The sequence below is a fragment of the Gavialis gangeticus genome, unplaced genomic scaffold (genome assembly GCF_001723915.1).
Source record: "Gavialis gangeticus isolate Ggan-Ray unplaced genomic scaffold, GavGan_comp1, whole genome shotgun sequence".
Taxonomy (NCBI): Eukaryota; Metazoa; Chordata; order Crocodylia; family Gavialidae; genus Gavialis; species Gavialis gangeticus.
Window position 1 is genome coordinate 181735180 of NW_017729032.1, and position 19925 is coordinate 181755104.

General features: G+C 40.7%; 1 protein-coding gene across 6 annotated transcripts in view; it reads right to left on the reverse strand.

Annotated features, from left to right (window-relative positions):
- PHKA2 (phosphorylase kinase regulatory subunit alpha 2) overlaps positions 1-19925 on the reverse strand; it is a 76855-nt gene that overhangs the window by 4315 nt on the left and 52615 nt on the right. For 3 of the 6 annotated variants that reach the window (XM_019524827.1, XM_019524830.1, XM_019524831.1), the window contains 11 exons: positions 18523-18611; positions 16956-17089; positions 14813-14969; positions 13193-13272; positions 12879-12957; positions 12613-12742; positions 11869-11970; positions 11010-11128; positions 8614-8667; positions 4131-4301; positions 1883-1936 (listed from right to left, as the gene is read on the reverse strand). In XM_019524827.1, coding sequence (XP_019380372.1) covers positions 1883-1936; positions 4131-4301; positions 8614-8667; positions 11010-11128; positions 11869-11970; positions 12613-12742; positions 12879-12957; positions 13193-13272; positions 14813-14969; positions 16956-17089; positions 18523-18611 — 1169 coding nt within the window. The other 3 variants (XR_002098957.1, XM_019524828.1, XM_019524829.1) reach the window with 3 other exon arrangements.

Here is a 19925-nt window from a genome sequence, read left to right on the forward strand (position 1 = left end):
GCGCGGGGGCAGGGTGTGTATGTGGGCAGAAAATCCATGCATTTTTTTTCTGCCTAAACTGAAAGATTCAAATATCCTAAATTGGTGAAATACAAAAAGCAATGACAGCCTGCCGTCTGTGCAACACTGCTGTCCTCCAAAAGCTGTGAGACTGATTCACAGACGTCAGGGGCTGGAAGGGACCTTACAAGGTCATTGGGTCCAGTACAAATCAGTGAAAAAATTGAGACAAGAAATGAATCTGTTGACTGCACAATACACGAGCCCATGGCTTGGTCCCCATTGTACTGGCAGAGAAGGCATGCACAGAAGGGGAGCTGCTCCAAGACTGCATGGGAGCTGCTGTGCTCTAGCTGCTGGGTGTGCATGAACCTACAGGGATATAAGCCTGCTAAACTGCCTCAACTTTAACTGCATCCAAAGCAGGGGTTTGCTACATTTGCATGGCTACAGGCACCTGCACAGGTGACTGTTACAGAGCAGCATCTCCCCCCTCCTCTTTTGAACCCATTCCAGCCAAACGTCCGTGCATGCCCTGAGAACAATGATGTCATATGGTGTCAAAACTCTTAGAGGAGCTGACACATGGCTTGGGTGGTGGTGGAGAGAAGCTGGGTTAGTTCAGAGACTAGGATGCTAAACAAAAATAAAAGCCAAAAGAAGTAAAATATAGGGGTTGCACAGGCGTTCTGCACTGACAATAGGTCTTGGGCAGAGTGCATCCCCTATGAATAGTTAACACAAAGGCAGGCAGGCTGGGGTACCTGATCTCCCACTGAAATAGCACAAATTTGTTGACTTTTCAGGCACGCTGCCAGGACTTCCCCTTGATTATGTGATAGGGGAAGAACTGCACAGAGGGTTGGGGCTTAGAAGAATGATAGAAATCTGATGACCAGGGCATTTACACGACTGCAGGTTACTTGTTGCTGTACTGTTATTGACAGCTATTCATTTTCTAATGGCATATTTAAATCTACCAGAAGTGCCTCATGATGGGGATGCGAGTTGTTTGCATTAAACCAAACCAGACAAAGACGTGTAAAGACAAAGTGCATCCATTTAAACAGACAAAATTGTGATCAGCCACAATTATTCTATAATCAATTTTTTGTGGCTAGAAATCTCTGTGTATTGATTGCAGTCATAGAATTTGAAATAGCTTGTGTAATTTCAGCAGATCAGAACATTTTCCTAGTATTCATGTTTGTATTTGCTGCCCTCTATTTTACCTTAAACAGGGTATGGTTTTTAAACCCTTCTTTAAGAGTAACAAAACAGTAAGAGGAAAAAATACTGAATGTGCATTAGGAAATAAAATGGATCTTTTACTATTGCAGCTTTCCTGGAAAATGGAATAGTAGCCTGGTTTGAAGACATTTAAATATCAAGGACTGTTCTTATACATTTCAAACAGGAAAACTGCTTCTAAAAATAGAATGTGCAATTATTAACTCATTTGAGATGCAGAGCTCTTACCTCATTGGCTGTGGTTAAAAATAACTTTTCTTTTTTAATGCACAGAGGGAATAGGATGAAAGTAGGATGAAAGTAAAATGGATGGTAAAGCACTTTAGGGTCTACTACAGACATTTTTAAAAAAGCAAATCTCATGTGTTCTAAACATCGAAAGTCCTGCTCTGATGAGGTAGGCCTAGTATTTTCAGGATTTCATCGTGAATATAATCTGAACCTACTATCCCAGTCTCTTAAGCATTCGGGCAGTCCTATTTAATTAAGATTCAAAGTTTATTACTACCACTGTAGTTTTAATTAAAGTGTTTTAAAACAAAAGAACAGCAAAGAAGAACGCATTGCACATTGTGCCGTAGAGTAAAACAGCTTGTCAGATTCTTAGGAAGACTTCATTATTTGACTGTACCTCTTGTGTAGTTGAAGAAGGAAGAACATAGCCATCAATGGACAGCCCGTGGCACTAAAACAAAAACATTAATTTAATAAAGGTTAAAAATGGCCCTTAAAAACAAACCTGAACCCTATTGATAGGGTGACCATATGGGACCAAAGGAAATCCAGGACATTGCCCCCTCCTCCCCCACTCTCAAGTCAGCGGTGCTGCTGCAGGCAGAGGCACAGTTGGAGCAGCATGGAGTACTAGGCAGGCAGTAGCAAAAGTGCTTGCCTGCCTGGCGTACCATGCCACCCCACCTCCCCACTGGACTGTGCCTTGTGCCCCTGCAATTTCACCAATTGGTTCAGACCAGCCTCTGAAATCTGGGACTGGCCCAGACAAACTGGGACATATGGTCTCCCTACCTATTCACATTCCCTTTGACTTCAGTCAGTTTTTTTTTCCTGGAAAAGTTGCTCTGTGATATCAAACAGTTTTAAAAACAATGATACTCCAACACTTTGTTTCACTTTTGCCAAAGAAATAATCACGCAACACCACCAAAAAACCATGAGAGAGGACACCTGAATGCTATAATGTAAATAACCCTATGCTGCACTTACACCGAAACACTATTTGCCCAAGTTGTTTTTTTGGGGGTGGGGAGGAATTGCCTGTCTGTTTTCCCAGGCAAACCTGAAACATCGTCTTATGGGTTGCTCATAACAAATAAAAACACTTGCTGTCTGTGAAAAATAAGCACTCTCTCGCTAGTAAAAGATCCCTTGGCAGTTAGCAGCCCCATAAGAGCAATAAATGAAAAATTCTTTGGAAACGAGCAACAAAAATGCTGAGGGACCAGATAAAATAGGCTTGAGGAAAGGACTGAAGCTAGAAACACCCAGCTTGCCTAGGAAAACTATGGGAGGACAGGTATTAATGGTCTAAAGGGATTTTGGGAATCGTGATGAGATGAGGATGAGCAAACAAAAATTTAGGGCAGATTTAACAGGATTCATGTGAGCCTCAAAAAAAATCTGACCAAACACTCTTTTCAGGTAAAGTAGGTCAAGAAAGAAATGGTATACACTCTAAAGAGGGACCAGAAAAGTCTTCAGATGAGAAAAATTCACCCAGAGAAAGCTAGGCAGCATTAGCTTTTCACATATGGAAGCATGTTAATGCCCAGCTATTTCCATGGTAATGTTCAAAACTTAAATTGGTTTAAGGCTTAATATGTCAGACATCAATCAGACAGCTACTCAGCCCTAAGGAACCTAAAAAGCTAGGTATATTAACTTAAATTAAATTGGCTGGCAAATGTTGACAATTTTACAATTGAATTTAGTTACATTTTCAGTTGTTTTTTCTTATTGCTGCGTGGAAATTACTCAGACATAGGGAAAATAACTGACTATTCATGGAAACAGGGACACGCTGGCTATACAAAGTGCTGTCATGTTTAAAGAAAAGCCATTTTACTTCTCATTTCTCTCATGTTCAGTAATTTTAGGTGTTGTTTAATTTCACCCCAAGGCAAATGTTTAAGTTAGCAGTAGCACTTTAATAAGCCCAGGCAGTGAATACACAAAGAATTCCATGTCTCATGGCACTGATTAAGCCTATTGGGGCTCAAAACTGTGAAATATCTGGACTATTTGGACATGTAGCACATATTCCTACTTTCTAGCATGCAAGAGTAGCTTAGTAAACACTCTGACCCTAACAGCAAATCACAAGGGCAGAATTTAAAGTCAAATTCAAGTCAGTGGGAGTTTATGATCTCCTTTTCATACTATTTCTTAGGGCACACTGTTTCAAATGCCACACCATATTGAACTTAGAAATAACTTCAGGGATTATTTTTTAGCAGAGCCCATATTGGCTTTAGAATATAGACACTACAAAAAATTTGCAGAATTTAGACATTTTTAAAGAGCAAGCAACAACTTTTTCTTTAATTTCCCCATTCAGTTATGAACTGGGGTGTGACAGCCTTCAGTGACAATGACCATGACCAGTTTAAGATGGGAAACACTGGAAATGTGATGTGTAGAATGTAATCAGTCAGTCACAGTTTTCTGCTGAATTTCAGAAGAAATACACAGATGCAAACACGTTTCAGTAGAGCTTTTTTGTATTAGTCAGATATTCCCACAAAATACTAGTTTCCAACCACTCTACTTTCAATCCACAGTACATAATGCATCTGAAATACTATCCATCCAAGGCTATATACAGCCTACTTGTCTCCCACCTTCTATTACCATCAGCTCACCTTCTGAAGGATTTTCCAGACTTTTTGATAGAACCCAATAGGAACTCTATTAATGGCACCATCAAGCCTTCTTCTGCGGAGCCACTGCCCTTGACGATCATCCCAGCTGATATTTACACTAGTCCCCGTGAGGGACGAAGTACTAGTGGGAGAGGATGGACTACTGCCTTTCTGCAAGAGAGACAGACCACTTGTTAAACTGCAAACACTAATTCTTGCATGTTACACCATTTTGCTAGTTTCTGAGCAACACTACTGACTGATTTTGAAAATCTTGATAGAACGTGCTTATCATTGCTTGACCTGATGCTCTGCATCAAGTTCCCTTAGGAAAGAAAGCCTTCTCCAATAATCGAGGTAAAGATCCGTATAAAGCAGGTGTGTCAAGCTCACCTGGGACCCCAAGCTGGATGCACACTATGGGTCTCCTCATAGGCCAGTCCCAGTTCAGGGCATGCAGATGGCCAACATGGTCACTGGCAGCAGGTCCAAAAGTGGCATGGGGTCTGGTGGAGGTGGGGGATAGGGGTCCTGTGGCAGCAGATCTGAGAGTGTCAGTGGGTGCATCTACACATGTGCCCTACTGCACAGTAGATATTTGCACAGTCATTTAATACGTGTTTTAGCAAGTACTAAATGACTGCACAGTACCTGCTGGTACTGCACAGTCCTGGTGGCACACAGATTGTTTATGACCCTACTGTGCAACAGCAACAAACGTCTTGTGTAGATGCTCCCAGTGGCAAGCCAAGCTGGCCACCCATAGCCATAGTCAGTAGGGCCAAGAGACATCAAATTCTGCAGCAGCCCACACCCCACAACCCTTGGTGGCTCACTGGTAGCCCAACAGGCTAGATAGAGCAGTTCTGCAGACCGAATTCAGCCAGTGGGCTCTATTTATAGAGCAACCCCACAGACCAAGTTCTCAGTAGTACTGCCACCATAATACTGATGAAAACAGAAATAAGTCACTCTGTACTGTCTTTACAACACCGCCCTTCCCATTCCCCACTTGTTCTTCTCTTCAAGTACTGATTAGGCTTGCCGCCCCTTCCCCCTTCCACTTATAAGATCAGCCTTTATTGGGGTAGAGTTGGAGGCAAACAGTGTTAAAAGCAATCTGAAACAACTGGAAACATGGTCAATACTTTTATTATAAGCTCAATGGAGGTTTGGAGGTGGACAGAGAAAAGGAAGGAGGCATGCAAAACAGGTTACACTAAACAGAACAGAACAGATAAGCAGATTTGTAGGCTTATTTTGAATCACTTACAAACCATCCATGTGTCCCCCATTCTAATACAGCATATGGGATGAAATCCCTGTTCCAACTAGGGATTTCTCCAGCATCTTGACAGCTGCAAAAGCATCTCTCTCTTGGGTATCTCCTAAAGCTAGTGAAGGTATGACTTCAAACCACATGAAAGGAAACATCCATTGTAGGACTCTACTCCTTCGGAGACATGAGGACAGAACGGGAGATTTGCTGGCATCACGATGTCTTTCATGGACTGTTAAGAATCCTGCCGGCCCTGGCAGCCCAGAGCTAGTTGTCCAGTGATAGTTACAAGCCCTAAATGGCATGTCTGCAGACCGTATGAATTCACACCAATAGCTCTAGCTAAAAAATAAGATATTACAGGGTCTGTGGGTGCATCTGATATGGCCTTCAAGCTTAGCCTCAGGTGACATATAGGATCTGTAATTTTGTTACACTTATTGGGAGGCACTTATTGTAGCAAACCTGCAGGGGTGCACATTGGCCAACATCTGTTTTAGAAAATCATCTTTCCCTGCCCTGTCTGTACTTCAGTCTCATTACACCAACCATCACTGTTTATCTTTTTGCTATTATTGACTAATGCAGGCTTCAGCAAGACAGAATTAAAGAGGACAGTGATCTACCACCTACAGTTGTAGCACCATCTAGAAACGCTCCCAGAGCCAACGGAGATCGTACATTTTCTGGACGTTATCACTTAACTGCACTGTGCCCTGTTCTATCTGGGGCCAAGAAAGCTCTTTGTATCCTCTTGTAGAGCCACTCAGAGCTGGGCACATGGGGGGAGTTCATTGAGATCTGAATCTTGAAACCCTTTTAAGTCAAACTGCTGGTGAAGCTAGTGGGAATCAGCCTGAGTAAGTACTGCAGAGTCAAAATACTGGAAAACTCTACCCCCTCCCGCCCAGGGCACAGATGTGATCTAAACTGCCTGTGCATCAGTGGCACTGGGGAGCCAAACAAGAATGGTCATATTTGCCCTGCCGTGTTTGACTGAAAAGAGGACGTGGTTTTCATTTCACTCAATGGGAGGAAATAAAAATCCTTTCCTTTGCCCTCTTCACTTCACATGGACTGATACAACATTTGAATAATGCAGATGTACCAGTGCTGTAAAAATTACTCCATGCCAGGGGTGTTCAACCTCTGGTCCATGGAGACATTGCACCTGGCCTGTGGGGCTCCAGAAATTTGGCAGCAGGGGAGTGGTGGCCATTAATACAGCCAGCCTCCCCTTCACCAAATTCCCAAACCCCAAGCCCCGCGTGGCTGGTCAGGGCCAAGCTGCACCCCCTTCCCCCACAGAGACAGGCCACACCCTGCTCTGTCCCATGGGGCCTGGCCATGCCCCCTCCCTTCTTGCAGGGCCAGGTCAAGTGCCTTTTCCTGGCAAGGCCATGTTGGGACTGGCCTATCCCCTGGCCCCCTTCTCATGGCTGGATAGTGCCTGCCATGCTTGCCCTGGGTGCTGGACTGGGACCACTGGCTCGATCCAGCCTGTGAATGAGCTGGGCACTGCCCATCCGGCTTGCCAGGGAAACAAGTTGAGCATTGCTGCTCTACACAGATTGACTTCTTTAGTTTGTGCCAGTCCTAACCAGTTGTCTACTCGCATCTTGTTTGCAACTCTGCATATGAATTAAGTGCACTGACAAAATGGCACTGAATTCTGTCCCTCTGTGCGTGGAAACATTGCAACAGAATTCCTGTGCAGATGGAAATGGGACATGGGATAGGCCACAAGTATAAAAATGCATGTATCCCTGTGACAATACATTCCATGGAGTTCGGGAGGCGCAACAATTGGTCTCCCTATACTGGGAGCCAGCAGTCACCACCACAAAGTACAATTTATGTGTGTACATAAATGTATGCAGCAGTTTAGGACAGCTAAGGGAGGCCTCCAGCACTATCCTCTTTGAGGCTTCTGCCAACTGCTAAAATATGATGGGAATTTGAGGGCCTGAGCCACAGTGGCTACCTGGAAAACACAAGTTTCTGCAGCAGGGCATACTGGGAAATAACAGGTTATATAAACAGCTACCACCCTTTTAAGAGTGAGGGCTTAGTAAAGAAAAAGCTGCTGGTGACTTCAATGTAAAAGGATGTCTGGTAGAAAACAAACCCACATTACTTAAGAGATTTACTTCATCTCTGTGTACTGGACTGGGATTTGGCCAAAAAATCTTGGTCAAATATACAGAGTGGATGATACTCCTGAACCAAGCAGCTGCCACAGGTCCTCTGAAAAGTTTAGATTTGGGATTACTTTTTTTAATCCGGAAATTGGGGATTTTTTTTTAAATCAGAGACAGTCAGGACCACTGGCTACTAAACAATTTTACAAATTTACTTTTGAGAATCTGAATCAGAAAATTAATAAACAAGGGTCAAAACTTTTGATGACAGTTACATATTCTTGTCATTATCTGTACTTGTCATTAAACCAGGCTGCTGTACATATAGGGTTTAGGTTAGCTACTTGCCTATCATGTAAGGGTGTAGACAGCTGTAACAATTATGTTCGAACCAGTATAAACTGCTGTGATGCAGCTGTTACATCGGCATGATCATATAAGGATGGGAGAGAGTAGCACAACTGCTGTCACTTTAACCCTTCTACAGCCAACACAGTGATTTAAACTGTGATTTCATGTGCATTAAACTTAAAATCAGAGAGCCTGGTTTAAAATTCTTACTTAGGTCCAGAAGCACACATGAATTTGGAGGGAATTTCACCCAGGTCCCTGGGTGTGCATCACAATGGGGCTAGAAAAGACCATATAGTAAGAGGAATGCTGCCACCATCCTACTCAACCAATATCACAAGTACATTTTTATTAATTAAAATGTATTATAAACCTCTAAAATAAAGTGGATGCCACTCCTATTTCCACATTACCTCTAAACATTCAGGGCTGGCAAACAATTTAATTGGGCGTCAAGTAGGTCATTTCAGCACAACACCTAAAGTTTAAAAACACTAATGTGGAGAATTAAATGTTAGTTGCAAGAGACTGGGAATGAGAACTCACTCCCCATGTGGGGGACCCCCCCCCCCATCAGAATTTCAGAGAAAAAAGGAAAGGAAAAAAAGGAGAAAGGAAAATAACGTTCCATAAGGGGAAAGCTGCCTATTGTAGGTCACTCCCTGCAGAGGAAGCAGAAAAACAGATTGCAAGTCTCTGAACAGTGTTTTACCGTTGACCTGGAAGCGTGTATGCTGCTGGTCATGGAATGGCCCCCATAAAAGAACTACAAAACAGAAATAAAAACCAACGAGTCAGACGACTATGCCAGGAGAGAAGTAAGGCAAGGTGACACACGTGTAAAAACAAACAAGCAAGGAAGCAAGCAAATGAGGATTAAACTGCCTTCGTTCATACAAAAAAAAAAGCATTCCATTAGTTGGCCTATGTCCTCACACCAGTGCAATCCCATTGCCATCAGAGGATAATCCTGATTCACACCACTGTAAGTGAAATCGCAAGCTGAGAGATCCTTTATCGCTGAGGACTTTCTGATTTTTTACATTCCCCCGTTGCTATGGAATCACAAGCTTTCCACAGAATCTGCCTCAGGCAACACGGATATATATATATATATATACACACACACATATATAAAAAAAAGAGAGATAAAAAAGGCAGTCTCCACATGACGCAGAGCTGGCACTGCAAGTTTCTATTTTTTATTCAGTATCCATTATAGTGTCAACAGCATGTATTAGTACTTAAAAGTTATCCCATATTTTGGAATCAGACAGGCAGGCTGGCAATGCTTAACTAAACTAATGATGCAGCACATTAACAGAAGCGGTCAGATACTGATTGATACCTACAGCAAGTTCCCAATATTTTTATTTTCAGTTAAACCACATTTAACAGCACCTTACAGACAAGCTGCAAGACTAATGGGCCTGGTTTTCAGAAATGCTGAGCACCTGCAGAAATCAGTGCAAGCAGGAGGTAGTCAGCATATTAGAAAAGCAGCATATAAAGAGTAGAATACAAAAATTTAAAGACGCAGAATATTCACTGTCAAACTGATGTCTTGGAGTCAGGGTTTATCCCTGGTAGCTCAATGAGTCTTAGCAGGAATCAGCTGAAATAGAAAATTAATCGCATGGCAGTAGAAATACATGACTCCTTTTCTGTATTGAAATGGCATCTCTCCTTCAAACTGATAATAATCTCAGGAAGCATCTTTTTGCATTACATTTCAGCATAGTTGCTACTGTGCTGCATCTGTATTCAGAACAATGTAAGAACACTGCTATCTGGTGGCTGGTTGGGTAATCAAAAGCACAACAGAAAGTCTTTAAGTAGGAAAACACTCAAGTCAGATGCTGCCAATTTGACGTGTGCTACTGATATTCATACTCTTTAATCTGTATAGCTGTATCAATTATTAGAGATTTTCAGAGACTGAAATACAAGCCCTTTTGACTATAACTACAATCTAACAGCAGTTTCATAAGCAAAACTGCACTGTAATAATTAAATCATTTCCTATGTCAACATTGCAGTGTTCTCTATTCAGATCACAAAAAGCTTCTTGGTTCCCACATTTTAGGATGAAGTTTATATAATGCCATAGTAAGAGGAAAGGTTAAAATGCATTCCTACGTTGCATTAGTTATTTCATCAGCACTTAACCTGCTATTCATCTAGAATACAATACTCGTCTGCAATTAAATAAATATATAGAAAGAAAACCCAAATAATTTCATCATGTAAATAAAAATTGAATGTATTATACTTCTCAAGGATGTTTAGCTACAGCCACCAGCACAGAAAAACTCTAGCTATCTTGGTATGTACTTCATACTGTATATGAATTGGAACAGTACACAAATCCCTATGCCTATTCAGATAAGAATGTTTCTTTTCCTTCCAACCTGCAAAATGCCATACTGAACATAGGTCTAACAGTGGTTCTCAACCTTACTGGAATTGAGGCACTCCTCACTAAACTCAAGGAACACCTCCATTCTGGCATCCAATTTCAAAAACTAATGTATATATTACAGTGCTTACCTCCTTGCAGGGATCAGGGCATTGGGAGTGGGGGATCGGCCAAGCAGGGACAAACTTGATTCTGTGTGTGCTTATCTGTTTATCTCCTCATACCCTGGGGCACCCTTCAAAGGATCTCATGGCACCCTGGGTTGAGAATCACTGCTTTAACATGACCCATGTGTCAATTTGATGTATACCTCTTTGTGGCGCAAAATACTACTTGAATCCAAGATTTTTAGCATTCATATTATTTAATAAAACCAAGAATTCAGTCTAAATTCAGGTGCCTTTACTGCTTTAGAAGACTACAGGTGGCTGAATTTTTTCTAAATTGAATATTTGCATTAAAAAAAGAAACATTTCTTTAAAAATATTTTCCTTTTTTTTTGTTTTTTAACAGCCAACCATACTACATGTAAGTAAATAAAAAGGAAATTCTTGCAACTCACCACAAATGTAACTGAAGCTAGAAATAAAACATTCAGTTTGCAAACTGCTCTCCCCTTTGCACTCAGGACATTGAATTTTTTCTTCAATCCTTTGACAGCCTAAGAAGTACTCAGACAGAGCCCTCACCTGTTTCATCTCACTCTTTAGTCTATTAATGCCACTCCTCTCTGTTTTAGTTGCTCCAGTGTGCCCCATTTCATGAATGGAAATTGCAGGGCTGGATGAAGTGGAATCTAGAGGCTGCACTAAAGAAAGAAGCAAGACAGTTTTATTCATCAAATGCAGCCACTCGCTATGTTTAAACAATAATAAAAAACACAAATCAATGGCTGGAAGGCAGGAACAAGGAACCTATAGCTATTATGCTCCTACACAGGAGGCCATTCTAGTTCTTGCACTTTGGCTAGCCCCGACAGCAACCTTAGCCTCCCTGACTTTTGTGGCACTGCTTGTCATCTTTAAAACACAGTAGGTACAAATCTACCCACAATGCTTAGCTTACTCCTTTTGTCCAGAAAATTCACATATTTCTGCAGACCTCTCCAGATATGATTAAGCTGCCTTGCAATAAGGCTGGATTCAAAATTCTTTAGTTCTGAATAATATTTGGAAACTGGAATGAATAATCACATTTGGTGTTTTGGGAGATTAAATCACTATGTTCCATAAGTGATCCGTATACTTTTAAGCATATTTTTAAAGCAGAGACTGCTGCTGAAAAAACAACTTAAAATTAACTCTGCATTTAAATAGCTGTCATTTAGCATTAAGGCATAATGATGGATTTTGGTTTTCTTTGATAAAAAAATTCCCCAATTTCAGATTTAAAAAGTAACCCCAAATCTACATTTTTCTGTAATTAAAATGAAATCAAAATGTAGATGCAGGGTTATTTTTAAATCTGAAAATTGGGGATTTTTTTTAAATCAGAGAAAAACAGGATCCCTGGTCATAATACACCCAAGGACCCAAACAGAATACTTACTGCTTCTTTCCACACCAAACTCTTTTCCACTTAGAATATGGTGCAGAAGATTTTTCATATCAAAGGGGCTTAGATTCATTAAGCTTTCTGAAGCTTCTTCACCTAGTAAAAACAACATTATCAATTAGTCAAACAGCAACTTTCTAGGGAAAAAAAAGCAAGGAAAAAATACTGATTAGCCTATCAGGCTCTAAAGACCAGGGACTTAACCTAGACAATGACTTTATGGTCCATTATAATCTACCAGATACTTGCTCATCTCTGCACTTCACAGATGATAACGGTACTCCTGACATATCCAGCTCTCTGCTAATCAGGTGTTTACTACATCTCTTGTTTGTTAACTACCTGATAATTTCTTATGGATTCTGTTTTTATTTACATATGGAGTTTTGCGCATCTTTGTTCCACCACTATTTAACTCTGCTGTGCTTGCTTCTCTCCCAGAGACCTAAATAATGGTACTGCAATACCCAAAAGCTTTTCTAAATCTGTCTAACCCAAACACACAGCTGGTCCAATAAAAGATATCACCCATAAAAACTCTTACCTCTCATATTTCCTGGATGGTTATATAACATCCGCACATAAGAACATTGCATTAGAATGTTCACTTAAGAGGAGATATTAATAATTTAACTTAATTTTTTTAAGAGGGAAGCATATATCATTCCTTTTTAACATTGGGGTGGAGAGGGAAGAGGTATTTGTTTACTGCAATATCAAAGGTACAAATGGCTTTACCTGAACAGTTTAGACTGCGAGCCAGCTCAGTGGCCATCACCTGAATTATTAATCCAATGCGGAGCCTGAGCATCTCTGCAAAAAGGCTGGGCTGTGACCTAACATACATTGCCAAATACACCATTATTTCCTGCGGGAGCAAATTAAAAGACAGCTATTTATTGGCAGTCATCTTGACGCTTACCATAAACAGACAGCACAAGAAACAGGCATTCAATTAGGTGCAGCATGAGGAACACTCTTTGTGCACGTTTTATACCTATTACCTGTGTAAGAACTGCAATACTGATGTCCTGTCCACTGGCTTCGTAAATAAGATTTGTTAGCTCATCAGGTGGCAAAGGCCTAGGACAAGTGAATCAAACAATTAAGAGCAACCCTGATGCTTAGTTATTTTGTACATGCATTAAAATGAGTTTTGATACTTTGTTAAGATTCACGTTATGATACAACTTTGCTGTAATAGGCCTTCCAGGCAAAAGACTTGCTATTCTTTCTGAACACAGTATTTGGAAACATTACAACACCACAGAAATGTGGAGAGGAAAGATACACACACCTAGGAGGAGGTAATACTTACGTAGTGATAGTTTTTTCTCGAGGCTCAGGTGGAAGGCCTACGGTGAGCTGTTTGTGGTGCGACAGGAGGTCTGTGCAAGCCTGTTAAAGCATGACAGAGAAAGCAAGAGAGTGGCCTTTGTTAACTGATGGGGAAATATTTTTTTAACTCAAGGTGATAACATACCCCTCCTATGGGAATTCTTCATTATGGATGAATTTGCTAAGGGACACATATTTGGAGAAAGATCCCCAGCTGCAGTAGACTGTCATAGCTCCAGTGAATTCAATGGAACTATTATAGTTCAACCCAGGCTGATGCCAATGAAAGCCAACCCTGATCCCAATGAAAGCAATGGTGCAGGGGGGCGGCGTAAGAGATGCACGGGAATATTCCAACTCTTGCTGTAATGTTACTACTTGTAGGGGTGGATCCAGAGAGGGTGCAGTAGTACAGCTTCTCCTCTCTTTTGGATTGGAGTGCACCACAGGAGCCTCCAGGGACTTTTTAAAGGCTCTAAAAGCATATGACAATCCTCCCTCCCTTCTCCTTTCTGCTCATGACTCCTCCCCACTCCTTCCCTCACTCCCCTGCCTGCCTTTTCTCTGTTGTCCTGGGGGCATGGCTCAGAAGCGATGGGCCTGCTCCAGAACTGGGCAGGGTGGTGGGGAAGAACTAGTCTCCAGCCATCTTGTTGCTGTCCCCTCTCCAGCTGAGCCCAGTTCCCACTCAGCCCAGCTCCTTGGAGGCTCCTCAGCCCCAAACAGTGGAGAAAGCAGCAGCAGCAGGCAGGGGAGCAGGGAGACAGAGGATTGGAAAGGACTGGCCTCTGCCCAAGAAGGGTAAGGGAGGAGGGATTTTCATTCTCTTTAAACATTTTGGGTATTTATGCACATGACGCTGGAGTCTGCTGGAGTGTGGTAATTACCATGCTCCAGCAGACTCAATTAATCAAATCTGCTCCAACGTGCTGTAATTACAGCACGTCAGAGCAGCTTCTGCATGTGCCCTTTAAAGTCCCAAGAGGCTCCTATGATGTGGTCTGCCATTGCTGGTGGAGATGAAGGAGGCTAGGAGCAGGAGGTGCAGCCAGCCCTGTGGGTTGCTGCTTCTGCACCTCACTTGGTTATCTACAAGATAAAATAGATGCTTTTGAAAAAACATTTTACAGCAAGTAACCACCCTATGAACGACTGCATACTTTCAAAATATAGCCAATTTATGCCTAAATAGGTGCTGCCATGCATTACTTTTTATGTTGGTCTATAACAGTAGGCTGGCTCCTGTTGAACTGTCAGAGGGCCCTGAACTGAAGCTGGTGACAGTGGAGCAGTATTTCCCCCTTTTTTGGGAACCTAGGACACCTCCTTCAGGGAGATTAAACAAATACCTTCTGCCTAGTTGACTGTCAAGCCCCTATTATCTTAAAATTTAGACATGCTCCAAACCAGCTAGTCTACTGTGTCCCTTCAGGGGGACAAGCCAACAGCAAGCCCTACATTTGGAGAAACAATACGGCAAGCAGAGGCCACCTTTGAATTATCCTCTTAATGTTAGCAAACACACTCTTCAAGAATCATCATGTTTTGGGAAATGTAGGCCCTTTACTGAAGTGACAGGCAACCTTTATTTTTGTTATACCTCAGCCAGGACTTCCACTCTCTTTTTAAGCATGCCAGAAATGTATCGGATCAAACCCCACTCTTGATTCAGGCCTGCCTTGTTGTAGAGCTCATTGAGCAGACAACGAACAGTGACTCCATACTGTCCATTTAGCTCTGTATTCCAGTCAGGACCTCTGCCACAAGAGAAACAAAGAAAAGATGACATTGATTAGATGCATCCAGAAGCAAAAAAACAACAGATAACTAAAGATCTTAAGTCCAGAGACAGGGCAGATGGTAAAACATAGGAAGCAAAACCCCTTTATAGGCTGAGCCTTGCAATACTGAGTCAGGCTGTCCAATACTAATCCAGCAGATTACTTAGGAAAAGAGTTTGTAAAAGCAGTATTGAGAAGCTGAGCCCTCACTGGAAGTCAGTAAGATTTGGGCATATAAATCCCCCTTGCTCTTTTTTGAAAATCCCAGCCTTAAGCAACTGCTTAACTTCAGGCATGTCAGGACTTCTACTAAAGTCAGTGGAACTGTTCCCATGCTTTAAGTGAAGCAGGTACTTAGATGTCATGTTGGACAATACTGTGCAGACAGAAACCTAGAAGAATAGCCTTCACCAATCACACTGAAGACTGCATCAGTTTTTGAGATGTATCAGGGGCTTCCAATATATTTTCACTTTGGACTTTGTCATGTTGTTAACCAAATTTCCACACTTTTTGTCCTATTAAGATTGTATTCCTTCAGGTAACAGGAAAGGTGTTATGGTGCTGCTGCTGTCATGAGAAAAGTACTGAAAGAGCCAGTGATTATATTTCTGTAACTGAGGCCTGGGTATGAGAATTCTGCCCTCTAGCAACAGATTACAGAAATCCAGATGCTCTAGAGAAACAGAGCTAAGGCTGCCCTTCTTGGAAGGATATATATAACTTTTCACATTTCTAAACACCGAAAAGGAAAGGGCACAAAGAGGAGTTGAAAAAAAGCTCTTTTGTTCATTTCTCCCTCTCCTGATCTACTTCAGGAAGCAGCACAATGGTGAGGAACTTGGCTCCCTGCTGTCTATGTTTCATAATATCATGATAATGGTCTTCAACTATTTTTATAGGGTGCATCAAAGAGGATTTGCTTTTCAAAAGATGCTGCTGTCACAAAGGCATAAGACAAGGAGGGAAGGGAATGTTATATGTAGCCAAGTAACAAGGCTCCTCAGTGGAAATGTATAAATATGATATCCAGGACAAAGAAGATGCAGAAAAATGAATCTTCTAGACATGCTCAGAAAGACCCAGCTGTGAGAAACAGGACAGAAAAGTAAACGAAAGATCAATCCATGGGGCATTAGGAAAGTCCAGCAGCAAGTGAAGCTAACTCTGCTAATATCCCATAGCTTTCCCACAATAATAAGAGTAATAATTACTATTATTTAAAAAAACCCACCCAGATGTGTGCATTAGAAAATTCTCTCTGACAAGTTGACTCTGGATTAAATTAGGGCCCTATTCTTATCACCTGTTTAGTCACAGGTCTACTGTGCTACATTCAACAGCTTGAAGTAGACATTCCCCAAAGGATTTTGAGAAGTGTTGGGGTTTAAGCCAATTGTTCACTTAAATACAGACAAAACAAACGGTCAAATATTAAAATGTGTCCTACCTAAAAAAAGGGATGCACTCTACTCTACTGAAACAAATGTCTACGGTTTCTCCAAAAGTTTTGGAAATATCCATGTGCATTCCAACTTGCATATAAATTTTATGCAAATTAACTCTGAACAACAACACCAATGACAACAACAACAACAACAATGAATCAGATCCTGGGTTTTGCCTATATGGAGGGCTTACATATTTGATTTCACTGAGCTTTGTTTCAGACATGCAATGCCTGTTCATATTCTTATACTGAACACTCTTGCTTTTGTTATTAGTTGTGTTTACCATCTTGTCACCTACAATCTGTATATCTGTATATCCATATATATGTATGTTTGATGTTAAATATATTTCAAGGAAAATCATCATGGTACTTAAGGTACCTACAAGCCTTCCTATAAAGTGCAAGCTTAAAATCAGTACTGAGATTTTGTATGAGGGCAGTCGTGCACATATGACTGTACTTCCAGATGTGCAAGGGACATTGCAGAGAAACATCCATCAATAACTTACTTCATTATATACAAGATGTATAATATATCTGCTTGATCGTGTAGAGTTGGACACTCCTTCAACTGTTCAACTAATTTCTCACAATCCAAATCACCATGAGCATCTTTGGGTAAATGTAAAACAGCTTCAGGATCCTGATTATTAAAAAAAACAGAAAACAAAATACAAGTACCTGAAAGAACTAATGGAGAAAAATAGTTCTCGAACTCTCTGGCTATGGAGAGGGAGCCAAGAAAAGGAACACATTAATGCACCTCCTCATCTAGAATATAAATTGATTATGTACTTTGCACTAAGCTCTTATGCAGATGAAAAAATAATGACAGATTAAGTCCCAGAAAATGCAGCAGCTGATAGAGAGCCCCTCCTTTAAAAGTCATACTGCATTGTCTCACATGCAACACATACTTTTCCCCCTAAAAAAGAGGCTATAAATTGAAGTGCACATTATGTGTGAGAATTACAGTAAGAGCAGTTTCTACCAGATACTGGCAAAAGTGAAAGTAAAATCTGCACACAACTCATAGGAATAAAGTAATGAACATTCTGGGCTCCCTAGCTGCTGCTACTACCCAGTTATATACTAAAAGAGATCTTTTTTTCCTTCATTCTTCCATTCAAAAACAAGGAGCATATATTTTGTGGCACATGTATGTCAGAAAATACAGTATTTCTGTCCCATTGAATCAACAGGGATTTCATCACTGGAAACCTGTTTTGGGCCATAACAACTAGAAATTATATAAAAGCAGGAAACAAACTATGCTCCTGTGACTTTCTACTACTTTCAAAACTAAAAGTGCATGGGTATTAATCCTTTTCAATTAACAAATTTTAGTTGAAACTAGATTGATTTCCATGTATATCTTTACCTCTGCCTACATAAAAGTGAAGATGTTTATCAAAAATGTTCTTACTGAATAAAAAGATAATGCCATGAATTAAATGAACATGTCAGCAAATCAGACAAGGGCAACACAAAAGACGTGTTAAATGAAGAAAGCCTCTGTTTAATAAGCTATTGAGAATACTACGTAACGAATATATACTGAACCATCTACTAGTACCCTGTGTAACACCTGCATAGACAGGCGGTGACCAAGGGGGTTCCTCCCCTGAACCGTTCTCTAACCACTCTGTTGGAGCCAACTCTCTCCGCATTATTGTGGGTTTTGCCTCATGGATCCACTGAGTGACATATCTACCAGCCTTGCTCATGTACTTTCACAATTCCACCCCACACACTGCTAGGAATGCAGCTCCAGGGTAGACAGGATATGGGGAGTACTCTCTCTTTCCCCAGTTTTACTGGTGTCACATTGCTCTGACCCTACTGCCTATCAATCTGCACTTGCCTAGCAGCGGGTGAAGTCAGATTTGCCCCTGAAAGGTGAGTGCGAGTTATTTTACTGTTTGTTTCAGAGCCACAAAAGGAAACATTTAATACAATAATGTACAGTTAAGTAATATCCAAATGAAGAAGAATCCTCTAATAGCCACATAATCATTTCAAATCCAACTCTACAGCTTACCACTTATGTGTAGCATAAACATTTAAGCAGCTTACCTTTAATTTAAGTGGATGTGGGGAATCAACTAGATTGAGAGATTTCCGGTGAGTGTTTAAAACTTTGGTGGGGAGAGACATGGAAACATCTGAAAAGCCAAGCAAGCAAAAATGTTATTATTAAGAACATGTAGAAGGAATGCAAACACCCATGTAAAAAGAATTATGAGGTAAGCGTGTTAAAAACACCTCTAGAAAGCCATGGCACATGCAGCTTCAAAGAAAACTCCTCAGCAGTTTCTCTTCCTTTCTTTAGCACAAGCTGATCCAATATGATTTATAATCTGATGGTGTCCAAAGGCTCAGGCAGCCCAGGGGCTGCATTATGCTATCCTAGTGTCTACTGAGAGACAGCCTGCTCCTCAAAAATGTTAAAATCCATTGACCCAATCTAAGCCATGCATTTGAAGCATGTACTTAAAACTGTAAGCATAAGTAGATCTCATTGACGCAAACAGCCTAAAACAACAGAACACAGGTCAGAGGGAGAGTGAAATACTGTACTACCAACCTAGTAGCTAGGATAAGCACATACACTGTTTATTTCACACTGTTTCTCACAGTCCAGGACAGACTATACATAAAGGATAAAGAAGAAAGCTCAGTAAACGTGGACAATATTAACCTATACATTATTTATATGGAACCTGCTCCAATGACCACTAAAGTCAATGAGAACCCTTCCATTAACTTCAAATTGACATGGCGCACTATGTTGATTACATGCCCATTTATACACAGAAAATGGATAAAACTGAATGGCTCCTGGGTACAGTCAGTATATTACTACTATATTATTTTTAACAGTCACATTTTTCACTTGTCCTTCTATTTCTTAATAGAATTTATTAAAATCTATTTGCATTTTTTGGCATTAACAACATTCATTTCACAAATTACTAAAATAAAAAAAAATATATATTTATATCTATAATATATATGCATATTATATCTATATTATATAGCTATATATAGATTATATAGCTTTAGATACAGATATACATCTATATCTACATATAGTTATATATATAGATAATTATATATTATACATATATAACCTATAATATAATAGATATATTATATAGCTATATCTATCTATATCCAATTTCCAGAGTACAGGCAGTCCTCGACTTACAATGTTTTGAATTTCGACTTTTCACACCTACATCGTTTATAAATTGACACCCTGTTTCAACTTTCTGATGCCAGTTTTGACTCTACAACACTTGATCCAATGCAATGCCTCGCCAGCGAACAAGTTCGCTGTTTCGCTCATCTCCCTGGAGAAAATCTGTCCAAACTTCCTTGGACACTTTCTTTAAGAAAGCAGACAAGACTCCAGAAAAACCTGCAGCCAAGCCTCCTGGGAAGACTCCAGCCAAGAACCCTACAAAAAGTCCAAC